The 10,350-nt window shown below is 38.8% G+C and overlaps 1 protein-coding gene across 1 annotated transcript; it reads left to right on the top strand.

Annotated features, from left to right (window-relative positions):
• Positions 1–712: 712 nt before the first annotated feature.
• Positions 713–10,235, top strand: trim54 (tripartite motif containing 54). Its single transcript, XM_076084276.1, has 8 exons — positions 713–898; positions 1,882–2,060; positions 3,832–4,024; positions 5,316–5,411; positions 5,869–6,102; positions 7,384–7,406; positions 9,340–9,464; positions 10,159–10,235. Exons 1-8 carry the CDS (start codon positions 713–715, stop codon positions 10,233–10,235), a joined length of 1,113 nt encoding a protein of 370 aa, XP_075940391.1.
• Positions 10,236–10,350: the final 115 nt, after the last annotated feature.

Genomic DNA, 10,350 nt, shown 5'->3' on the forward strand with positions numbered 1-10,350 from the left:
TTTTTACACATTTTGTTCAGCTAACCTTGCATATGTTCCCAGTGTCCTATGTTATTGATGTAAACTAACATTGATAGGTAAGGTATTAAGAGATAAGTAAGGGCTATCTTTGCAGTTCAAATTGCAAATGAATGCAGGGACGTGGACTTTTCAAACGCAGTTTAAATAGTAAAAATCCATTCAGCCACAGTGGCGATAAACAGAAGTCTAAGTTGAGAAGTGGAGCTAGCTGTTTACGCCAAAGTGCTAATGAGCATGGAAGCCAGAGGTTGCATTATGTCACAGGGATCCCCTCTCAAGTATCAGACTTCATACAAACATCATTTGAACCATGGTGGTTCCAACCACTGTCCTGATCTTCTGCCACGCCCGAAATTTCCAACGGTTCCGGCTGGAACGCAGTTTAGACAGTAACCCAAGCCAGAACAAACCGAGGATCTAAAAATAGCTACCAGTCCAGCTGCTGTGGGACGGAGACAGGGGGGCGTGGGAGGGTCTTTACATGGGGGTTAGACAGGCTGGCAGGGGGGGGTAAAGGGAGAGACAACGGGGGAAAGAGACGTTGTAAGAGCTAGAAAAGAAGACAGAGGGACAATATGACTAAAAACACCAACAAAACCAACATCTAGGATATCCCCCTCACCTTTTTGTTCCTCTGCTTGTTACCTTCTTCTGTCTTTTTGGACGTTTTACTCACCGCTCCCTGGAGGTGATGAACTTTGCTCTCAGGCCTCCATCAGCAGGCAGTTCTGGGCCCGGCGCCGGCAGAGGAGCCACCATGGAGAACCTGGAGAAGCAGCTGATCTGCCCGGTCTGCCTAGAGATGTTCTCCAAACCCGTGGTCATCCTGCCCTGCCAGCACAACCTCTGCCGCAAGTGTGCCAACGACATCTTCCAGGTGAGTGTGTCCTTAAAGGGTTGTTCGTTTTTCATCCCAACACAGTTCTTATTTCGAGCAGCCATCGTTATTTCGAATTGAGGTGAGTGTTTTGATTCGTTAACACTCACCCAGTTGTGGAAGAAGTATTCAGATCTTTTACCCATGTAGAAGTAGAAATACCATAGTCTACAAGTACTGCATTCAAAATGTTACTTAACTAATAGTACTTGATGACATTACTTTATGTTGTACTTCATCAATGTGAAGCACATTTGAGGTACTTTATACAGTACTGGTTATTCAATAATACATCACTCCATCGTATTTTATAAGACACTCTAAACTATCATCTTAAATCTTAATCTGAAAAGTACTAAGTATTTATAGCTGTGGGATAATGTAGAGGAGTAAAAAGTACAATATTTCTCTAAGAACTGTAGTGGAGTAGAGGTAAAAAGTAGCCTAAAATGAAAATATTTAAGCACAAATACCTCAGAATTGTAGTACAGTAAATGCGTTGCTTTCCACCACTTCACTCAGCCCTAACTAACAATGTGGTAGCTTGCTCCATAGCACGTGTGGAAACTTACCTTGGTCATACAAGCTAGTACAAGTACGGACTCCAACAGGAAACTAGTTTCACAGCAAATGAAATGATTCAAATGTCCCATAGAAACGTCTCAAACCACTGCTGCCATATAATCTGTTTCCTAGCTCTCCGTTCATATGCTCAGTGTGTTCCAAACTGATATTTTCTGTCAAAATATTGCAAAAAAAATACACCATAACAAACACGATGGACCATATGTCTACCGGATTTTTTTTTGTGTACTCGCATGTTTTTCTTGTAAGAAAAACATCTAAGACCTGCAGGAGATTCCCCTCATGGGACGATAAAGACAATATTGATATATGTGAGTAAGACATGGTATAGAATAATAATACTTGCATTCTGTTTTCTAGACATTGTTACTTATACTTCTTCCCTTCTCTTGCTCCAGTCGGCTAACCCTCTGTGGCAGTCCCGCGGCTCCTCCAGCATGGCTTCCAGCGGCGCTCGCTTTCGCTGTCCATCGTGCCGCCACGAGGTGGTGCTGGACCGCCACGGGGTCTACGGTCTGCAGAGGAACCTGCTGGTGGAGAACATCCTCGACATCTACAGACAGCAGGAGTCCTCCAGGTGAGTGTGTGTGAGTTTTTAACATTCATAAGCACTATAGACATTTAATAAATGGGTTATAACACACTGTAATGTAGTTGTAAGCAGATCTAAGGACGCTTTATAAAGTTAAAGTATTTGCCAACAATTAGCCGAACCATTTTAATCATTATTTACAATCTTCATCACTTTAAAATACCCTTAAATCAGCTGTTTTCTTCTGTCTGTATTTAGCCTACGTCATATCTTCCAGACAGGTTTCACAGAGAAAGGTCTTTATATAGAATCTGAAGTGAGACGGCATGTTATTGTAATCATGAGTGACCACCAACAGAGAGCAGTATTGTATTCTGTTACTGCCAGGCCTCCCCTCTCTGACTGTTGCCTTTGTTTGCCAGCAGTGCAGAGTTGATCCATCCACACTGATGGACATCCGTGGTTTTCATTGCAGACTAAAGTTTGAGACTTTGAGACGGATAAAAGCAAACTGGTTCTTGCTTAAAGGATATATGCAGTCATTTTAAAGTGAGGAAACAACCTGAATTGATCATTTCTGAGACTTTGAATTCATGGTTGTTTGCTTTTAAATGATAAAACACTTGGGGGTTATTGTTTCCCCTCGTTTTTATTCACAATAAGTATAATAATGATAATACATGGTTACAAAGTGCTTTACGTGGTTGAACAAGGATTTAAACATTTCAGGACTGCAATGAGGGAAATAAAACCAGACTGTTGAAATAATACAAAAACATAATGTAATAAATTAGCCAACAATAATGTAAGATGTGATAGAGCCAGATGTCAAATCAGGCTTCACTCGCACAACAGTTCAAATATTTTTAGCCAGTTTTGAAACATATGCACCCTCTTGATTAACCCTCAGGTGATAAATACCATTTTTATTTTTTATGTGTTGTTGACGACTAGTTCAATATGTGACGTGTGTGTGTGCACGGGAAAACATATTAGGAAGGAAAAGACTGTCAATGAAACTCAAGAAGAAGAAAAAATGCATAAAATATGGAACAAATGAGTTCATACACATCATTTGAAACTGTGACTATTCATGCTTTCACTGTTCAGAGGCAGAGACACTGTTGTTTTTTTAAGTTAGAGATTTTAAAGTGCAGGATAAAAACCAAAATAGACAACGAGATGACAACTTTATGTAACATAATTGATCTCAGAACTTCTAAATGATAATGCTTACCGAGCATATTTTACTGTCTGAAGTCTATTGCTACTTTACAACTTGGTGTTAAAGTCAAACGTCCTCCTCTTCCGCCCATCTGCCCTTGTTTTGTAAGCGTGCACACTAACTACAACTCTACGCTGATATTTAAGTCGCCCTCACTCCAAAATAGAAGCTGAAGCGTGAGTCACTGTTGGCGCTCATTAGAGACAGGAGGACAGGAGGACAGGAGGACAGGAGTCCCCTCGTTATCTGTGTGGGCTCAAATAGACGTGATTGTTCACAAATGTTTTGTAACTTGTAGTTTCTCATGTGTGGAAAGATTTATCATTACTTAATCATCATTTCGGTCAGAGACGCCTACGTCAGAGTACAAAGAACCCTTTATTGCGGGGGGGTTTTTCTTTTTAGGATGCTCCAAAGTGCCGATGCTTACTAACTGCCCACCTGCACCACTGTGACCTCCATGGGAGGGCTTCAAAGGCCAACTTGTGTGTTGTTCTAGTTGTTTATTTTTGCTTGTGTGATAGTTAAATGTCTGGCATTGAGGGAATAATATAGTTTGAGGATCCATTTCTACTCTGTGTCCCCCTCCAGGCTTGTGAGCATAAAGCCGGAGCAGCAGCAGCAGCAGCAGCAGCAGCAGCTGCTGTGTGAAGAACACGAAGAGGAGAAGATCAACATCTACTGCCTGTCCTGTGAGACCCCGACCTGCTCCATGTGCAAAGTGTTCGGAAAACACAGAGAGTGCGACGTCGCACCGCTCGGCAGCGTTTACATGCGGCAGAAGGTGAAGAATCAACTTTACATTCGTTGCAACGAGGTGTCACTCTACGCTACTACGACACTTCCCTTCGTTCTTCATTCAGACGGATCTCATGACTCTCGTGTGTGTTGGAAATAAGCAGCTTCTTAAGGTTTTTATTTCCAACTGAAGCCGAAGCTCGTTTAAAAGGTCAAAGCACCAATAAAGAGGGTTTACAAAAGTCCCAACTCTTGGTGGCCTTTATCTTAGATACTTCTTTCCAATTCGGCAAACTAAGTCACACACTGACCTGCCACCCAATGCAAATCAATACTGTATGTAGCCACTGAAACCAGGACACGCCTGGTTATCTTCCAGACATCTAAAGGTCAGCTACAGTGACACCAGATATTGTTTTACATCAAATATATCACACGGAAAAAAGACTTAATTTGCTCATTTGTGGACACGCGAAGACGGAGTGCAGCAGTCCGGGCGCGTTAATGAGCAGTTGGCTTTGTTGACATTTTCGTGCCGGCCTCTCCATCTCTCCCTCTGTCGCTGATTCACTCATCTGAAATTCAGATGAGGTTTTGAGGAAAGTTGTTGATGCTCCATCTTCATGCAAAAGGTCAATCGGACAAACGAAAAGTCTGTGATTTATCGTCGGCCTACGTAGGGGAATGTTTGTTCCACTAACACTGTACAGAGGCTGGAGCAAACTGTACAAATGTGCACGATGTCACGTGACGCTCTAAACAGATGCACGCTGGTGACTCATGTTGTTGTGCTTTGGTTGGTTGGCGACAGGCTTATAGAGCGTTCTGCATTCCTCCGCCAGCACTGCACACGAGCCTCTAAATGTGTGTTTTTTGACAACAGAAAATGTTCAGGGATTTTAAAGGAGCGTCCTGATCTGCATAGAAGAACATAGACTGACAAACAAAGGAATGCTGATTGGTTGAAGGCGGTGTTCATTGGTGGATAAAAACCGAAATCTTTTCTGGTATTGTTTTTCGAGGAATGCTGCAAAGTTATTCAGACATGTGATTGGAATAATCCAGATTTTATTTGTCACTTACTGTATACAGACAAGTACGTATTGTGAAATGGTGTTTGGTCAAAATCCCAGGCAGTGCACAATGCAGATACAAGGAAATTATTAAAGCTGAATAAGCAAAATACCAGATTTAAATATACCAAAATGAGCAAAATATACAAAACAGTAAACGTATACAAGATAACACACATGGTTAAAAAGTGAGAGTAAAATATGATTATTATTGTTGATGTGAATCCTTTAAATTAATGTCAGTTCTGTTCTGGATGTTTGCAGACGGAGCTGAGCGACGGCATCGCGATCCTGGTCGCCAGTAACGACCACGTCCAGGCAGTCATCACTCAGATGGAAGAAATCTGCCGCACTGTAGAGGTTAGACGCACACACACACACGCACACACACACACACACGAAAACCCTTTTTTACCTTCTCCTTGAGCTGTTATTTTCCTATAGACACTTGGTTATGTAATAGCCTATTGTTCATGTATCAGCCAATAAAGAGTGCTGAGTTTTATATTTCTCTACATATTTTTATGATCCATACTGTAAACCTGATTTTGACATTGTATACGCCGATATCGTATATTTTTATTTGTATATTAGTATATTGGTATTGTTATTGTTATCTTTTCACTCTTCCCACATTGTATTGAAGCTGCTGCACAGTTTCCCTCTGGATAAATACAACTTCATCCTATAATAGAAACATACAGTGCTCACTTCAAGTGGGCCTACATTCAAACTAGTAAGTAAGCAGACCCGAGCAGACAGCAAAGTGTATTTATACTGTATTATAATTGTATCACAATCTTCTTTCTCTCCTCAGGAGAACAGTCAGCGACGGAGAGAACAGCTGGCCGACCGCCTCGACAGCCTGGTGGCCGTCTTGGACGAGCGGAAGCAGGAGCTGGTGGGGCTCATCACCAGAGAACAGGACGATAAACTCAAACGTGTTCGATCTCTCATCGGCCGGCACAGCGATCAGCTGGAGGCCGCGGTGACGCTGGTGGAGTCGGCCATTCGGTCGATGGAAGAGCCGCACATGTCTTTGTTTATACAGGTTGGTGAGGCTTCGGATCAGCTGCAGGGTTGAGTTCTATGATCGGTCGGGCAGTGTCATTTGTTTTCCTTGTTTTTCCTGAGAATGTTGGGGGGTTTTAGTGACCCACTGATCCGAATCATCCAAGTAGGAGATATAAGTACTTTAAAGGTTAATGTCAATGTTTTTTAAGACTCTTTATCCTTACATTATTTGTAGGCCAAGAACAATACACCAAAACATAATTGAGTTTTATTACTCTGCAGAAAGCTCGTATGAAACAGCATTTTGACCATTAAGTGAAATCAGCTGAATTAATACATTTGACTGACGTACGGTGGGATATGTTGGATTCTAACCAATCAGGATTCAGGACATGAATTGCATGACAGGAGGGAATAGAAAAAAAGTTATGAAAGCCAATATTTTTTTAACCAAATCATATTCATGAGAGGTGCATGTCTTGAACATCACTAGCTGTCCAGTAGAATCCACCTTTTGTCTTGATGCATTCGATTGCAGTTTGCATATTCAGCTTTCAGGAAAAGATCACAGATTGATTATGTCAAGTTCAAACTTCCCAAACTTTTGAATGAACTTTTTAGAAGCCTGAAGACATGAAATTATTCTTTAATTTATAAGATTAAAAGCAGAAAATAAACCCGATACATCTGTTTTCTTATGCAAGTAACCGACCAGATTATTAATTGGGGTTCCCGTGTTATTGTCCGATGGACCAAAAGCTGTTTCAAAGGCTGTATTTACGCAGCGATTTATTAAAGCGTTTTATATTATCAGGACACAAAATTGCTCAGAAATGCCACCGTTTTTGGCATAGTGACTGGTACTACACATGTCCTTGGATAAGTTAATTAAAAACGAGCTTTTGGTGTAATTTGAGGGTTGGGTGAAACAAAAGTTCAAAAGTGAGTTCATCTTGACAGCGGACTCACTCGTCTCTAAAGCAGATTGTTACGTTGCATCCTTATTTCTGATGCAACGTGTCTGCGTCACTGCTGTGTGAGAGAAAGTATGAGCCTCAGGTGTCACTGTTTTATGCCACATCCTCTGCCAGAGCAGCTGTTAAAGGAGATAGGGTTAGTGGCAGCAGGGCAGTAAAACACCATGAGGCCGTTCTGGCAGCCGGCAGTATTTCTTAAAATCATGTTTTTTTTTTATTTTAACACGGTGACGTGTCTGACAGATCTCTGTGACTGATGTCGTTGGCACAGACAACTGAAGCACAATGTGATTCATTTAGTCTCCGTCTCTTTGTTGTCTGTCTTCTTAAAACCCTCACAGAGCGCCAACGTCATACTGGAAAAGTAAGTAGAATGCTGTTTGTGGTGAATCTGTGACTCTGCATTTAGTGGATGTGGTCAGATTTGAATGTTGACACATTATACAAGGTCCTGAAGGTCAATAGTGTACGTTTGACAGTTGGAGGTAGAATATATTTAGAAAATGTAAAAATCTATAACAGTTTAAAATACAACGCATCATATAGTTCAGAATTTCTTAAGTACCATGTCTAAAAAATCACAACATTTTATGTTCAAAATACTCTATTCTAAAATACTAGTCTTTCTCACCATTCATAATACCTCTATCAATAAAAAAAGAGTAATCATCATCAGTGAAGTTATTAAAAAGTTATATTATAGTAGGTCGAAAACAGTCAAAAAAAGGTCATGGTACAGTATGTCGAAATAAGTCATACTATCGCATGTCAAAAAAATAGTCACAGTATAGTATGACAAATAAGAGTCATGGTACAGTGTGACAAAAAAGTCATAAAAAAGTCATGATTAATTCATAGTATTGTTAAAAAAAGGTTTTGGAAATGTTAATGACATACTGTATTATTTGACTTTTTATAACATTTGAATTACTATGCTATGAGTTATCACAACATTTATGACATACTATATTATGACGTTTTTATGACATTTTATTTTTATGATATATTATGGATTTTTATGAAATTTTAAGGACGTGACGTTTTAATGAAATTGTTAATGGCAAACTAAACTATAACATTTAAATGGCAAACTATAAAATGGATATAAATTGTAATTGACATTTTGATGGCGTAATATGCTCTGACTTTTCTCTGGCATACTAGTCTATTGTGACTTTTTATGAAATATTGTAAAATGTTATGACTTTTAATGACGTTTTATTGGCAAACTATATACTTAGAGTTATCCATGACATCCTTTATGACATACTATAGTCTGACTTTTTCGTGAAACAATTTACTATAACGCTTTTATAACATTTCAATCGCATACTGAACTATATGTTTTTATGAAATGTTATGACACACTACTGTGACATTTTCATGACCTTATACTGAGACTTTTTATGACATACGAACTATGACTTTTAGTATTTTAATGGCATACTGTACTCAAATATAGTTTTTTTTATCAAATGTAATGGCATACTTTATAATAGCACTTTTTATTAAATACTATTTCATGACTCATGAAAAGTTTTTAGGAATACTAAACTGACTTTTCTATGACATTTAATGACAAACTATACTATGATTATTTTATGGCATTATTCATGACAAATTATACAATAACATTTTATAATAGTTTATGGCACAATATATTATGACATTGACAGGCAACCAACACCAAAACAATCTAGATGGATAAATAGCAGTACAGGTAAGAGAAAAGAAATATGCATTTCTGATTTTGAAGTGAACTTTCCCTTTCAGTTGATCACTTCAATGGATCTAAATCTGAACCCTACAATATCTGACCATGTATGAGTCTGACTTTATTCAAAATGTTCCAAAATTACAGAGAATAAATGTGTTTTACCCAGGCATGTTCACAATACAGAATACATATTAACTCATGTTACAGCCACATGAATGTGATGTCTGAATGGGAGCTTTTTGTTATGAATAATAATTTGCATTATTGTAGTTGAATGTTTTCATTTATATTTGAATTTGCACCTTTTTTGTTTTTATAAGCTTCAGTAAAATTCAAACTAGAGCTTCGATCCCAGTAAAAGGTGCACATAGTTTGTGGCAACATATTATTATATTGTATAAATAAACTGACAGCTGTCTGCAAGTCTTACTTAACATCAAAGTTTATGGCGAACATCATTTTCTAATTACATATAACAGGCATGTTGACACAGGGTTAATCACAGCATTCAACAGTACCTTAACTTAAAGCAGTAACGTAATGTGATACTTTGAACACCTTTGTGTGTTTGTGCTGGCAGGATGGCGGTGACAGCCAGGGCCTCTACCATGGAGCGTCCAGAGCTCGGTTATGAGGATATGAGCCACTTTGTCGTCGATACCGACGACCTCGCTGACATGCTGAGGAGCATCGACTTCTCATCCGGCGCACACCGTGGTACAACATGTGTTACTGACATAGAAGTACTCTACGCAGGAAAAACTTTACCCCGGGACTGTTGTACTGTTAAATATCATATTAGAGCATTTATCCACATGCGTCAATGTAAAAGCAGAATGTTACTGTTGAAGAGGTGGAGCTAGTTTTAAACTCTTTTATATAGAGTTGCAATAATGTTTATTTTCATTCTGGATTTATCTACTGATTGTTTTTCTGGATTAATAGATTGATTGTTGAAATTCTGCAATCACAATTATGGAAAAGTCCAAAGTGACATATTCACAATGCTTTATTTGTCCAATGGTTCAAATTCCTCTATTAAGACTTAATTATTTAAAAGAATTAAAAAATGTAAATAAAAGTAGAAAATCCTCGCAGGAACCATGAAATGTTTTTTGCATTAAAAATGACTTCATGCTTCTAAAAGTACTTTCCAAATCAATTGATTAATCGTTTCAGTTTTACCTGTTTACACTGTTTAGTAGTTTATACTTTCATAAGTTCTTCATATGTTTTGTAGAAATCTTAATTTATAAAGTAACTAAAGCCGTTTTTTGGTGAAGGGTTAAATATAAGTCTATGACTTGACCTTATAAGTGAGAAAACGTTGATGTATTGAATGTGTGTGTGTGTGTGTGTGTGTGTGTGTGTGTGTGTGTGTGTGTGTGTGTGTCTTTAGGTGTGGGAGATGATGGAGAGGAAGATCCTGAAGAAGGTGAAGAGGAGTCCGAACTTGACTTCTGCCTCAGATTTTGAGACCAAAACAGAAATATTTGTTGTTGTCAATAAGTCGAGGCCAGAGTTGAATTTTTCTAAAGGTCGAAAATCGGAGTCAGAATGATTCGATATTCTCTGAGAGACTAACAGAACT

Source organism: Anarhichas minor, unplaced genomic scaffold (assembly GCF_050575085.1).
Source record: "Anarhichas minor isolate MPS153535 unplaced genomic scaffold, ASM5057508v1 ptg000136l, whole genome shotgun sequence".
NCBI lineage: Eukaryota > Metazoa > Chordata > Actinopteri > Perciformes > Anarhichadidae > Anarhichas > Anarhichas minor.